General features: G+C 40.5%; 1 protein-coding gene across 4 annotated transcripts in view; it reads left to right on the top strand.

The window, feature by feature from the left end:
- Positions 1–16,019, top strand: part of LOC123999245 (insulin-like growth factor 2 mRNA-binding protein 1) — a 58,024-nt gene that overhangs the window by 20,222 nt on the left and 21,783 nt on the right. The window contains exon 1 of one of the 4 annotated variants that reach the window (XM_046304804.1): positions 1,711–1,816. The exons of the other annotated variants lie outside the window; for them this stretch is intronic. Coding sequence (XP_046160760.1) covers positions 1,785–1,816 — 32 coding nt within the window. The 5' untranslated portion in view covers positions 1,711–1,784. Of the gene's footprint in view, positions 1–1,710; positions 1,817–16,019 lie in introns of those variants that run through there. 4 annotated transcript variants of the gene reach the window in all.

Genomic DNA, 16,019 nt, shown 5'->3' with positions numbered 1-16,019 from the left:
CATGATGCTTGCATGCACAATGAGTGAGATTCCCCTAACGTTTGACAACATAGATCTAAAGTACGGATTCAGATGGAACATAGTGTTGTCATCTTTATGCTACATTGTGATTTCGAAGAAACGTAATAAGATGTTTTTCATTGATTGATAATGATATTTCAATAGCCATTACACTTCAGAGTGTAGTTGGGTGTTAATCCTTAAATTGGTATATGTCTTTTCTCGCTATCAACACAAATAACTCGGTTAGTACATCCATTTCAAGTAGAACGTTTAGTGGGGTTTTGTCATTCCTCTCACTTCTTGCCTATTTGGAATAAACAGTGGTTTATCTCCTCCCATGCTTTGATGAAAACTGACACACGTTGTGTGATCGAATGGATTTGTCTTTGCTTTCTCGGACGTATTATGGGCAATTAAGAAATACATTTTGCACGTTTATGAGGACGCATGAGGCTTTGATAATTCATGTATAGGCTATAATGCCTATAAAATGTCGGCTAACCGTTTAAACACTCCCTTATTCTCGGTCTCATTAGATCCAGTAGACATGTCGACATCACATGAAAAGCGAATGTAAGGATGTGGGGTTATGTTTCTGCTCCATGAGTCATGTTAAACGTTATAGCAAGTAGCCTACGTGGTTCTATGACTTCTCCTGGACAGAGCAGCGACGGGAAGCAAATCGTCCACGTCAACCGCAGCAATGATTCATCTGAAGTAAGGCACTCTTCGAAAACAGTGCATATGTATCAGAAATGTGTCACTGCTCGATATCACCAGCATAACCAAACCCTTGCTATACTACCCCCTGTATGCGTCAGGCGTGCTCTCTGGCATACATTGTAGCCACACGCTCCCTCCTTTCTTCTATCCAATGACTGCTTCTATCTTCTCCCCCTCCCCTCCCTTTCGCTTCTCTAGGTGGGCGGTGCAGCTACTAGGAGAACCGCCTCTTCCACGATGCTGTAGTACTCTCGAGTAGTTTACAGACTTTATGAATGAAGGCAGGTTTTCCTCCAAACAGCAGCGCTAGGCTGTAGAGCGAGCGCTAGCAGCTGAGCGATGGGGGAGGTGTGTAGCCATCGCACTGACAGACAGAGAGAAGCAAGAGTGTTTGCTTTCTCAATAGGATGCAATGAACAGTCTTTCCTTTCCTATTACAATATTGTGCATGTCTTCGACTATGGTTGCATAGCCTATAAAACGCCGATTGTTTAACCTTTAAACAATAGTGATAAAATGGCAGCTGTTTTTTTTTTTTTTGTGTGTAAGTTATTAATAGTATATTATCTTTATAAGCGTTTGTTTTACCCATACAGGAACTTAGCCACGAATTCTCAACGTGGTGACTGACTGTGACACTCATCCATATCAATTTATTCAATAGGTGACGCCCAGATGAATAGTGCTCTCAGTGATGTTCCTAAATGTTCTGGTATATTCTGCGCTGCCACATGTGACTGTATTTCATTGTAGTAATTGGGCGTTGTCCAATAAAGATGGCTACCTACTTGCTGGCTCACATGGTTCAGAATTATCTAGGGTGGTGTCATTCGCAGTGAACTAGAAAATACGGCTTTACAGACGTGTGTGTCTACGAGCCCTGTAAGTGTTCAAATTGCAACCATAGCAAGTTATATGCGGTGTTTTGTTTATATTCTGAACATATGCATTCTCATTAACCAACAGACCATTCCCATTCATCCTAATCCGGACTACTTCTAATTTGAAGAATAGCTTTCTTATCTGTCTGAGTCAGATGTTTACCCGCTGGGTTCTGCATGGCAAATATGGAATATGGACAGAGAGACAAGTAAGGAAACTAGCCTTCGCTTCTGATTATGAGGTTATAGACCATATAGCCTAATGTATGAGGAATGTTCAGGCCTATGGTCTCAGTCAAGTAGCCTACATTTCTCTTTTATTGCCTTTTGGGAAATTTACGGTGATAAGTAGTCCTATGCCTATGCAAAAACTGGATACAGGTTTCTACAGACTTTTGTCTTTTGACCATCAGTTGATTGGATAAACTGTGAAAGAATAGTACTTTTAAACCTGCATAGCAGTGTTAATTGTTGATTTTTAGAGCAATATAAATTAATTGGCAATCATTTGGGCATTAATATTGCATACTCATATCAAATCAATAGGTCTATGTGGGCATAGGGCCTCGGGTGATATGGCAGAGCCTGTCAAATTGGGTGGGTTACCGAGAAAGGGACAACGAAATATCATCGTTTTGGAAGAGAAATGCATGCAAGATCATCCACCTAGATAGATTGCTCTTACCAAAATTATTACATGTGACCCTCCTCTTCTCAGTAACTTCAACCCAAATCTGAGCGACAACTTGTTCTAATGATCAAACTGTAAGTAATTAAACGAGTAGCCTGTAGACTATTCTTGAGCTCTTATACATATATGGCATAATGTCAATCAAAGTTATTAATTTACTTTATATGCTGTAAAGTGGACATATATTTCTCTCGAACCCATGCAGTGCATAAATTGTAGGCCATTGTTGCGCACAAAATGACGCTCGAGGAAGACGACGAGGGGCTGGTAGCCTACTGCAACATAAAGCATACTGCAACCTATAGCCTACTGCAACATAAAGTGACCAGACTCCAGTAGCACATCTACAGTGTACAGAAAACGTGCATTAACAACTGTCATGCATAAATATGTCTTTATTATTCCCTTTCGTATGTTAGAAACAAATAAATGCACTCATAGCCCTGCATGCGTAGGCTTATAGGTAGATTCTCGAAACCTTGTTCTTATCAGAATGGAAATATAGGCTATATATGTGTTTTTCAGGAATCAGAATGTATAACAAAAAATATAAATATTACGTTATGTGTGAATAAAGTGACAATGGCTAAATATACTCGATGGAGATCAATATCTCACCTACAACGTACTGTTAGGCTACTGTGCCACACAAAATGGAGACCTTGCGGCTGCCATCTTCTCATGACGAACGGGTCATTGTGGAGATAAGCATTAACTTTGAGCCAGACTAAAGGCACATCTCTCCTTCTCCACTGCTAAATGAACTCCAGAGTTGTTCTCGCAGGTTCAGCTTCGTCTCACTATACCAGCCACCGCAACGACCACCCCACCTCTTCCAGGCAATGGCGCGAATGCGCTCTTTACTGTGTAGGTCAGACCTGTAGAGTAGACTCATTTCAACAGTAAAGGAGAGGGTCCTTGGCTGCGATTCGCATCATTCATTCATGTGCACAGTGTATTTACGGATGCGGGATCTTAATTTGAGCATCAACAGGAAATGTTAATTATTATGAGGATTATAATAGTCATATTTGTACTCAACTGCTCTGAAAATGCAACAAAACGCCTGCATATCAGATGCTATCAATCTCCCGCTTTCAGGCGGTTGTAGGTTGACGTGTCGGTTTTTGTGTAGCATTTTGATTCAAGCAATCACGTAAAACCTCACATATGATATCCCTATGTAGCCTATCGGCATGTATGATGTCATGTAATAGGAGTGCCAGAGGAAGCTCTGTGAAAAATGAGCAGTAGTGTGTAGCTAGCTGACTGTGTTCCACATACCCTGCACAGCCAATTTTAAGTCAGGGGAAGCCCATCCCCCGTTATGGCGGCTGCACCTCAGCTGAAGCTGCGGCCCCTTTGAACAGTTAAATTGTTTGCTGCTAGTGCTACGCCCTCTGGCCCTTTCTAAACTCTTAAACTACAGCATTTCATAATCACTCCGGGGTCAAGGGTTGTGGTGTATGGTTCGGGTCAATCCGCCATTGCTGCGATGGGAATGAGCTAGGATCGAAAACCTCACCAGATTTGTTTTAGGCTCGGGAACTGTGGAATTCGGAGCCTGGAAGAGGGCGGAGTGAGTGAGTGAGAGGAGGGATAGAGGGAGGAAAGGAGGAGGGAAGAAGGGGGAGCTCGTAACGTGATAATGTACGAGAGGACCTGTGTTTCCTCCCCTGCTGGTTGCCATGGCAGAAGCCCCACATTCCTCAGCTGAGCATTTTTTCCCCTCAGTCAATCGGTGTTTGTGTGCGTGTGTGGTGCAGCACTGTGATGCATGAGAGAGATGGCACCATAAACACAGAGGCTCCCAGGGGCCTCAAACTGCACACACACACACACACACACACACACACACACACACACACACACACACACACACACACACACACACACACACACACACACACACACACACACACACACACCTTGATGGCCAGGTGTTTTTGTTTCACATGCTCATCCGCAGAGTTTAAAGCAGCATAATAGTCAGTAACACCTTACCTTGACATTATTTTAGAAAACATCCATAGTTGACTCATAAGCAGTAAATACATATTATAAGAATCAGCTGTGGTTTAATTTAAATAGGCATATTACTTAATGGTTAAGTGAACAATTACATACATTACCTCAACAGTAATGTCATATTGTAAAAGTGTATAGGCAACATTCTAAACCTACCATTGGTCATTAATAATTTTCCTTGTCATGAAGTGTTAGGCTATTAATACCTAATAGTATATTCATGCTGTATCTGTGTAATAATATGTTTATAATGTAACCCTGTAACTCTTGTGTTCCTTTAGTGCTTATGAATGTGTTATGAATGCTTTATTAGTCCATTCATTTTTTTTATGGCTTTGTCAAAAAAATATGGTCGTTGTATATATTCGATTAATATGGATGCCTTTTCAAAGATGAGGAGCTTTTATGATTCTGAAATATATGGGACTCGAAGACAAAGTGACTGATTCGATTGAAAGTCGTTTATTGTACCGGATCAAATCGACAAATTCAAATCAACGCGTTTAAAAAAGAAATAAAAAACTAGAATGCCAGGGACACTTGATTGCAAAGAAAATACCATCCTTTACCTGAGTTATGATTTGGTCATTTTCTGTAATTGATTGAGGTCTGTTTAGATAAAATTGGGATGAGAAACAAATCTTATCATGCCATGACATATTTGGGTTCTCCAGAGAAGAGCTACATTGCCTTGCAAAGGTATTCAGAACCCTTGGATTTCTTTACATTTTATTTTGTTACAAAGTGGGAATAAAATGTATGTAATTGTCCTTATTTTGTCAACAATCTACACAAAATACTCTGTAGCCTAATGTCAAAGTGGAAGAAAAAATGTGAACGTTTTTTTTAAAGATGAATAGAAATTTAATAAGTAAAATATAATAGTAGCACCAGTATTCAGCTCCCTGAATCAATACATGTTAGAAACACCTTTGGCATCGGTTACCGCTGTGAGTCTTCTTGGGTAAGTCTCTAAGAACTTTGCACACCTGGATTGTGCAATATTTGCCCATTATTCTTTCCAAAATTATTCAAGCTCTGTCAAAATGTTGGGGATCATGGTTAGACAGCATTTTCAAGTCTTGCCATAGCTTTTCAAGCAGATTTAAGTCAAAACTGTAACTTGGCCCCTCAGGAGCATTCACTGTCTTCTTAGTAAGCAACTCCCGTGTAGATTTGGCCTTCTGTTGTAGGTTATTGTCCTGCTGAAAGGTGAATTCCCTTCCCAGTCTCTGGTGTAAAGCAGATTTTCCTCTAGGATTTTGCCTGTGCTTAGCTACATGCTTGAAAATAAGTAGGCAGTTACTCAGTGATGTGTTGTGATAGATTTGCCCCAAACATACGGCTTTGCATTCAGACCAAAATGTGTATTACTTTGCTGTTGTTTTTTTGCAGTATTACTTTAGTGCCTTGTTCAATATATAATCCACAGCATAATTATTAACTTGACCATGCTTAAAGAGATGTTCAGTGTCTGATTTGTTATTGTTGCCCATCTACCAATCACTGCCCTTCTTTGAGGCTGTCGAAAAGATCCCTTATCTTTGTAGTTGAATCTGTGTTTGAAACACAATACTTGACTGAGGGACCTTACAGATGTTTTCTCTATAGGGGACAGAGGAAGGGTTTGTCATTTAAAAAAATAATGTCAACCCCTTTTATTTCCCACAGAGTAAGAACCTGTAACTTATTATGTGATTTGTTGAGCAAAATGTTTACTCCTGAACTAATTTAGGCTTGCCTAAACAAAGGGGCTGAATACTTATGCAAAGACTGTATCTTAGTTATGACTTTTATTTTTAATAAAACATTTTAAAATAATATTTCTTCCAATTTGACATGACAGAGTATTTTGTGTAGATTGTTGACAACAAAAAAAAGACAATTGAATCCATTTTTAATCCCACTTTTTAACACCACAAAACTGTGAAGAAATCCAAGGGGTCTAAATACTTTTGCATGGCACTGTACATAGCGTTAGTTATTAGTACATTGTCTTGTTTGTTCTTCGTCTGTCTTTAATCATGAACCATAAAATACTAATTGCGAAGGGAGCAGGACCAGGTCAGTGCCAGGGGAATCACTCCTCTACTTTCAACCACTGCTCCTCACGGTAGCCCTGCAAGCCCCTCTCTCTCCCAAACCCGTTGACCACCTCCGTCCACCGGTACTGTACAACCACAGAGGAAATGTATTGTGACATATCAATACATTTTTGATTGGAAGAGATTCCTCCCTCTCAGCAGGTTTTCTCGGCCAACGAAGTTGTCCGAGTCTTTGAACTCTCCCGGCTATTCTTGGTACTGTAGTCTTTGTAAGGTAAAAAATTCTTTGTCTTTTCATTATGTAATACATGTCCACTTGCGCTTGAGCTGGGTAGGTGCACACTTGTAGTGAGTACTAGGACCTTGAATTTAGATTCAAACTCTATAGAATATTGACTCTAAAATCTGACTCCAGTACCTCAAATGAGTACTGGCATCTATTTCATTCTAAGCAGTTGACTGCATGCTGCCAGTTGACTGCATGCTGCCAGTTGACTGCATGCTGCCAGTTGACTGCATGCTGCCAGTTGACTGCATACTGCCAGTTGACTTCAAGAAATCACATCAAGTGCTTGTGCCTCCTACTTCCTCTCCCCTACCACTCTTTCTTTGTGCTGCTCTCCACCCCCTCCCTCTCTTGCAACACTCTAGCTATTTAAAGCATGAAGTACAGTATTACATCCACAGAAGGGTTCATGTCTGTCTTTGATTGACACACTGAGGAGTATTGGCACTTCAGGCTCTAGCAGCTAGATCGTACAGTGTTGTGATATTTGGTTGCCTTTGCACCTTCCCATTAACAATTAAATATTCATCTCTGATTTTATGCTCGCTATATAGTCCCCATAAAATATTTACTTATCTACTTCTCTCTCCTATGTAATAGCTGCTCCTATAGCAGTGTGGGTCTTTCGTTTTGATCAATATGTCAACTTGCAAGCTGCTTTTTTGTTTCCTGTCCTCCCTCACTCGGTTCTCTGCTCTTTGAAAAATGTGAGTTAACATCTTGGTAAGCTTTTATGGCGCATTGTGAAGATTTGCACATTGAAACCTTTCAACGAGCATGACCAATCCATGCAAGTGGAGTTTTTAGTCGGTTAACAACCGTCAGGCAGCTGCCATGCTGGAAGTGTGATCTAGCGTGTGTACAATCCCTTGTTTGTCATGCAAATAATTCTGCATTGCATTAATGTGCGTTTCTATCAATCATTTATCAAAACAGTTGTCAGCTCGTCTGACATTCATGTAGCCTATCTGTCACTGATGAGCACAGAGCTCCAATCATCTCTTAGTCATTGTTTTGCTTTGTACATTGTTTGAATTTGAGATTACATCCTCAATAGGACTTTCAAGAAGTCTGTTTCAGTTTCAAGTTTTGTGTAAGGAAGTGCACGGTATAAATCGTCCAATGAAATGCTTACTTGCAGGTTCCTTCTCGACAATGCAACAACAATAAGAAATAATAAAAGATAAGAATAGGAACGTAAAGTCAATGACAGTAGAATATAATTAATATTTTAGCACAAGTATAATACAGGAAGGCACAATTTATAGTCCAATATTTACACGTGTATTGGGGAAGGGGGGCATGTGTATACATTTCACAGTATAAAAAGAGTATGCTAGTAGCAGTTGTGATGTGTGTGTGCAGCATGAATGTATATGTACTGTATGTGTGTGTATGTCTGTGTGGGTGTGTGCATGAGTGAGCGCATGTATACTATGGTGCGAAGAATCAGAGCAGGTGGTCAGTCCAGTTTGACTGTTCAGCAGTCTGATGGCTTGTAGATAGAAACTGACTGGTGAGGACGTGCAGATTTCAACAAAAGCCAACCATTTATTGTGTTTGAGTGCCTAGACATGATGGAGGATTTTTCGGGTTTCCCAGTTTTGCTTCCGACTTTTGATTTGGCTCCACATTTTCTTCGATTCGTACCTGGAAAGTGCCCATATCCTTAATTTTGGGCATAGTGTGAAAAGAATGGGATTTTGAACTGACAAAACCCACTGGGCACACCATGTCATGTCAACGGGGAAATGTGGAACATTTTTGTTTGAGATATTAATCAATGATATTTCAACCTTTATTCACCCACTCAAAAAGACAGCAAGAGTTTGCTAAATTCCCAGTATGTTATAACTATGCTCTCAACCATATAAAAGCACAACTAAATTCCAATAAAAAAACTATATCTGATTTTGGTTGTCATCTAATGGCACTTTGAACCATTTAAAAGCACAACAAAATTGAAATAGGAATACACTGTCAGACATTTTTATATAACAACTTAATATGTTATCACTGTGCTTCATCTAATAGCACAACCAATTGACCTGGATTGTAGTTGAGATTACATTAAAAGTACCTAGTGCAAGTGATCAATGCTGTCCAATTTGTAAGTCGCTCTGGATAAGAGCGTCTGCTAAATGACTTAAATGTAAATGTAATGTTTGAGATTCTACACAGATATTTCAATTGTGAAGATCGCCACAGATCCTGCGACCTTTGCATACTGTCTTGAACATGCACAGTTTCTGTGATTACATAAAGACTTTTATAGTTACAGTAACCTTAAAATGTGACCGTGGATGTGTTACTCATTTAAGGTTGAATAAAAACTGCCAAATTAGTTTGAAAGAAAGCCTTAACTTTACTGTTTTACAAAAGGCATATTGAATTGTGTTAGGTTGACAACGCAACAACATTTCAACATTTAAAGGAGATGTATGTAATGCTTGGATAGTTCCATTTGAGCCACTGGCTTAATCCTATTCTTTAACATTATTTTTGGTTTAGTTGGAGACTTGAACATAAATTAATAGGCTATTTACTAGTTAATAGGCTATTTACTGTATAGCAAAACTGATATTTAAATGTGTTTGATTTTAAACAACCAAATATTTACATTTGATGAAGATATATATTTTGTGCCACTGACTTAGTCTGACTTTAATTCCAGTTTGTCTACAAATTAATAATTGATATGTTGGATTCATGTCCCCAATCTCAACCTAAAGTCAAAGTTAAAGAATAGGACTAAATCAAATCAAATCAAACTTTAAATACACAAAATAAAGTTTGATTTGATTTAGTCCTATTCGTCAACTTAGATCTTTGGATGAAATGGAGACGAGAATCCAACATATTTATTATTAACTTGAAGATTAAATTTGACATCAACCAAAGCTTGAAATCCTAGGCCTTTATGTAGTGTCTATTTTTAGTTGAAACCTGGGTTGAATTAAAACAATAGCTGTTGATGACTTTGCAAATGCAACACTGAACAAAAATATAAATGCAACATGTAGTGTTGGTCCCATGTTTTATGTGTTGAAATAAAAGATCCCAGACATTTTCCATACCCACAAAAAGCGCATTTCTCTAAGATGTTGTGCACAAATGTGTTTACATCTCTGTTAGTGAGCATTTCTCCTTTGCCAAGATAATCCATCCACCTGACAGGTGTGGCATAACAAGAAGCTGATTAAACAGCATGATCATTACACATGTGTACCTTGTGCTGGGAACAATAAAAGGCAACTTTAAAATGTGCAGTTTTGTCACACAACACAATGCCACAGATGTCTCAAGTTTTGAGGGAGCGTGAAATTTGATTTGATTTGGAATTGGCATGCTGACTGTAGGAATGTACACCAGAGCTGTTGCCAGATAATTTAATTGTAATTTCTCTATCATAAGCCACCTCCAACGTTGTTTTAGAGCATTTGACAGTATGTCCAACCGGCCTCACAACCGCAGACCACGTGTATGGCATTGTGTGGGCGAGCAGTTTACTGATGTCAACGTTGTGACAGGCGGGTTATGGTATGGGCAGGCATAAGCTACGGACAACAAACACAATTGAATTTTATCTATGGCAATTTGAATGCACAGAGATACCATGATGAGATCCTGAGGCCCATTGTCGTGCCATTCATCCGTCGCCATCACCTCATGTTTCAGCCTGATAATGCACGGTCCCATGTCACAAGCATCTGTACACAATTCCTGGAAGCTGAAAATGTCCCAGTTCTCCCATGGCCTGCATACTCACCAGACAGGTCACCCATTGAGCATGTTCAGGATGCTCTGGATCGACATGTACGACAGCATGTTCCAGTTGCCAACAATATCCAGCAACTTCGCACGGCCATTGAAAAGGAGTGGGACAACACTCCACAGGCCACAATCAACAGCCTGATCAACTCTGCAGAGGAGATCTGGAGAAATGGTGGTCAGACCAGATACTTACTGGTTTTCTGATCCACGCCCCTACCTTTTTAAAAGGTATTTGTGACCAAGAAATGCATATTTGTATTTCCAGTCATGTGAAATACATAGATTAGGGCGTAATGAATTTATTCTAATTGACTGATTTCCTTATACGAACTGTAACTCAGTGAAATCTTGGAAATTGTTACATGTTGCATTTATATTTTGGTTCAGTATATATAGGCCTAAGTAATATAATGTTGATGATGTATGACTTATAGAGAGTATGGTTGTTATATGTGTTATATTTGCTCTGTTAAACCTTCCCTTTGGAATGATTTAGTTATTAAGAGATCTCTCAATAATTCATTCTCATGATAGCACATTGTTAGTAGTTAGTGATGAAAATCAAAGTTAAGCATGGCTTGGTTAAAGATGGGAGACCAAATGGAGGTGCTGCCCAACTTGTTATTTTTTTCTTCTAGTGGATATAACGTTGAAGATCTGATGTTGTTTCAACGATAGAAATTCAACATATTTTATAAAAGGTTTGTCTCGGTTGAAAATCGGTTACCATCATGACATCGTTCTGTGGTTGAAATTTCACACGCAAAACAACAGTTTTTGATGACTTTTTGCAAATCCAATGTATTTTCCACATCACAATACGTTGACGAATTACACTGAAACAACGTTGATTCAACCAATTTGTGCCGAGTGGGAACTGTCTCTTTTATTCATATAGGCCTACTACAGTTCACAGTTGTAGCATTTGGGATGATAACCATTTCCCCAAGTCTTTCCACTCTGTAGTGTTTTTCAGTGAGTTCAATATATGTACCTTCAGAGCACCCTGAGAAAATAAGGCTCATGCATGCTATTTCTCAACCCTTTTGTTGTTCAGCAATTCTCTCCACACGGGCAAATTTGGAGCCTCTTTTTCTGACCTCTGTTTTTGAAGTGTAATGAACCAGGTGAAGATTGTAATCGTATAGACAGCGGCAGTCTTTCCACCAGCTCTCTCTTCTCTCTTCATGCAACAGACTCTACCTATTTAGACTCTCCCTATGCAACATCTCCCTGTGTTTGTTTTTGCTAGCATGTCTTGTTTTGGGCATTTCCATATGATTCTACTCCCTATAGGCAGTGACATAGACAGCCTGCTATAGCAGCAGAAAGGCCCAACTCTTTGTGTATGTGTCCATGGCGTGTTTAGGGTTAATGTTGCATCGGTGCCTCCTGATTGCCTGGCTAGTGGAGTGACCTTTCACCCGTTGTAGGGCAGGGCGTGGAGCGGAGAGGGAAGGTGGGGGCGGCTATCAGGTATTCTAAGTGGGAGGGGGTCAAGTGGGGGAAGAGGGAGGGGGAAGGGTTGTAAATATACAGTGCAGGGGAGAGTGGGGTAAGTTGAGCCACCCAAATTTATAATTTGACCAAGTATTTAGGAAAAGGTCATGATTTCATGGAGTCTATGAAGCAAGGAACCACATGGAAAAAGTGGTAAGCAAGTTAGATCCAGAAAAATAGATTTTTACCAAGTCAAATGAATGTATTGTGTTAGAGGTTTCATGATGCTTGCATCTAAACCAACGTAGATCATTTTAAGATTGTTCAGTTGGGATTTCTATACGCTTCAATATGAGGTCCTAAGCCTAGCATGAAAGTGCATCCTTGTAGATGTGTGGGCTAATATAGTCAACATGTTTGCCTTGGGGTAAGTTGAGCCAATGGCCATGGGGTAAGTTGAGCCATTGGTTGAGCCAATGGTTGAGCCAATGGCAAGTTGACCAAATCGAAGTGTTTTCTTCCCAGGCGTAATGCAAGGAATTATCGCTGGAATATGAGGTAACAACAGGGCCTGGCCTATGTTAAAAGTGTTAAATAAAGTACAAAATGTTTGTTAGGAGTTAAGCCTGTGTTAAAAGATGCCTAAAATGATTGAAAGACAAAAAGGCGTGTTGAATTATGTTTGGGAAATAAAGATTGTTATGGTTTTAAAAGGGTAGTGATAATATTTCATTCAGTACAGAAATGTGTAGGCGGCTTAACTTACTCTGTCCTGCGGATCAATTTACGCCATATCCGGGGTAAGTTGTGCAAAGAGACCACTTTTTTGGACAAGCTATGTTTTAAGAACTGTAAGGTTTACATGAATTCGGATCATTTCCAGGGATACCCACCATACTGAAATATATGTAGATATATTTGTTAGAAAGAATACTATATTTCGCTTGACGGAGTGATGCTGAATGTAAAAAATGGCTCAGATTACCACACTCTTCCCTATATCTTGTCTCATGTTAGTGCTTGTTGATAACACTGTATGTTGATGAAGTCATTTAAGCCTCCATGTTTTGTTGAGAGCTTCTTGGGTGGTAGTAAGGCTATTTCACAAAGAATTGTGTTAAACATACATCCACTACTTGTTTCTGAGTAGGTAGCTCCTTGGTTCTCATTTGTCCTGTCTTGTGAAATGCCTTCCTGGAGTCATGGGCACCAACATCCTGGTATGGACTGCATGGAATCTCCGTCAAGATGGCGCCAACAGACACGGTCTCCCTGTTGCTAGCTTTGCTGTGTACATTTTTTTTTCATGTTATTTCTTACATTATTTTCTCAGAACTTTTCTTGTCTTATTACCTTCAGCCAGAAATAACTTTTGGACATTAGATCGGTGGTCACTCACCAGAAATTCTAGCAGAAATTTGTTTGCATACCATCCACCGCTTATATTACTCGCTAACGTTCAGTTCTTGGACAATAAAGTGGATGAGCTCAGGGCAAGGATCTCCTTCCAGAGAGACATCAGGGACTGTAACATACTCTGTTTTATGGAATCATGGCTCTCTCCGGATATATTGTCCCCGTCCATTCAACCAGTGGGGTTCTCCGTCCATCTTGCGGACAAGAAGAAAAAAACTCTACCCGAAAAAAAAAAGGCGTTTGGGTTTGTTTCATGATTAACAAAATACAAACTAGCCAAATATGAACTTTGCTCTGCAATAAGGAAGGCCAAAACAAACCACAAAAAACACCTGAAAGCACAATTAACTGCCAATGACTCCAGATCAGTCAGGAAACGTTTACAAGAGATGACAAATGACAGAAAACGATCCTCCCCACTTCAAACGAGGACCCTGACCTCCCCAGACAAGCTCAATGTGTTTTCTGCGCGCTTTGAGGAAACAAGTGCATAGACACTTAACCCCCCACTTCACGTACCCCCCCCTCCCGACACCATTCACCATACAGGAGGATGAGGTGAGAACTGTTTTCAAAAAGCAGAACATAAGGAAAGCCGAAGGGCCGGATCAACTTGCCCCATCTGTGCTCCACCACTGTGTGGAACAACTGGCTCCAGTGTTCACTGACGTTTGTAACATTTTCCTTATACCATTGTACAGTACCACAGTATCCACCATCATCACTGTCCCCAAATCACCCAAAACACCCTGCCTCAAACATCTGAGCCCCATCGCCCTGACTTCAGTGGCCATAAAAGCATTTCAATGCCATGTCCCAACCTACTTAACATCATGCACATCCCCATTGATGGATCCACTCCAGTTTGCCTAGAGAGCTAATAGGCCCATTGAAGACGCTGTTGACCTGGCATTCCACCACAGATTGCAACACCTGCAGACACCTAACAACTACTTACGCCTCTTGTTCATACTTTTGGCTCGGCCTTCAAAACCATCAATCCCCACAAACTATTCACTAAGCTGAAGGACATGAACATCAACCCAGCTATGTGCCACTGGATACTGGACTTCCTGAGGAACAGAAGCCAGACTGTCAAGGTAAACAATCTGACATCTCGACCTCTGACCCTCAGTACTGGTGCACCACAAGGTTGCGTGCTGTCCGCTCTGCTCTTCTCCCTCTTCACGAACCAGTTTACATCCCATGAGACCACAGTTGAGGTCTTTAAATATGCTGACAACGGCACAATAGTCAGCTTCATCACAGACAACAATGAAACACATTACCGCCATGAAGTGGCCTTTTGCCTTTGGGTAGGCCGTCATTGTAAATAAGAATTTGTTATTAACTGACTTGCCTAGTTAAATAAAGGTTAAATAAAAAGTGGCTCAGGCGGTGACGTAGTGTAAGGACTACGACCTCATGCTCAATGCCTCAAAAAACACAGAGATAGCCATAGACTACAGGATAAGAAAGAACCCCAAGGTCATAATCACTGACCAACCAATAACCTTGATAGATTCTTTCAAATTCCTTTGCCAACTCCAACCACATCATCAAGAAGGGCCAGCAGAGGCTTTACCTTCTAAGACAACTGAAAACGTACAGGGTCAGCTGCTGGTTCAGTTTTACACAGCCATCATACAGTGCAAAATCATATCATCCATTATATTTAGGTATGGGAACATGGACAGTCACATTGAGAAGATACTACAGAGGGTTGTGTCAAATGCCTTCAAGATCACTGGCTTTGACCTTCCCTCTGTGAGCTCTCTGCACACCAAGCGCACATTCAAATGTGCGGAAATAAATCATCAACAACCCCATCCCTCCAGCCAATGAACTCTTTCAGCCCCTACCCTCTGGAAGGTGTTTAAAAAAAGGTTTTCCCCCGCAGCAGTCAGAACGTTGAACTCCCTTCGCATTGGTTGTATGGCAATAAAGTATATTGTATCTTGTAACGCATGGTGTGATTGTGGTAATGTACAGGAACTCAAGTCCTTTTGTTCTCTCGATCTGGAATCCTTCACAATTAAATGCCGACCGCATCACCTCCCGAGATAATTTTCTTCAGTCATCATCACTGCCATGTATATTCCCCCCAAGCCTACACCGTGACGGCTCTCAAGGAACTACACTGGATTATATTCCAACTGGAAACCGCATATCCTGGGGCCACATTTATTACAGCTGGGGACATTAATAATGGACATCTGAGGAAAACGCCACCGAAATTCTATCAACACGTGTTACAAGCTGAACATGGACTCTGGCGCTTTGCTACTCTCCCTTCCGGGAAGTCAAGGCCCTCCCCCGACCTTACTTCTGTCACGACTTTCGGCCGAAGTTGATGCCTCTCCTTGTTCATTTTTGTTTTCATTTTCCATTTGTTTTGTCTTTTGTTTTCTACACACCTGGTTTCAATTTCCCCATTACATGTTCATTGTTTAACCCTCTGGTTTCCCCCATGTTTGTGTGCGTGTTTGTTTTATTGTAAGGCTGTATCTGACGGCTGGTATATAGTTGCCGGATTATGTTATTTACGCCGTTTATTTCGTGGTACCGGTATTTTTCCAGCTCCATAGTATAGTATTTATACTGGTATTTTCTTGTATTAAATACCTTGTCCACGCATCTCAGCTCTCCTGCGCCTGACTCCTTTCACCAGTTACCCACAGCCTTGCTTGTGTAACGGATGTGAAACAGCTAGCTTAGTTAGCGGTGTTCGC

This window comes from Oncorhynchus gorbuscha, linkage group LG16 (assembly GCF_021184085.1).
Source record: "Oncorhynchus gorbuscha isolate QuinsamMale2020 ecotype Even-year linkage group LG16, OgorEven_v1.0, whole genome shotgun sequence".
Taxonomy (NCBI): domain Eukaryota; kingdom Metazoa; phylum Chordata; class Actinopteri; order Salmoniformes; family Salmonidae; genus Oncorhynchus; species Oncorhynchus gorbuscha.
Note: the sequence above shows the minus strand (reverse complement) of the source record. Positions and strands in the feature narration are given on the sequence as shown.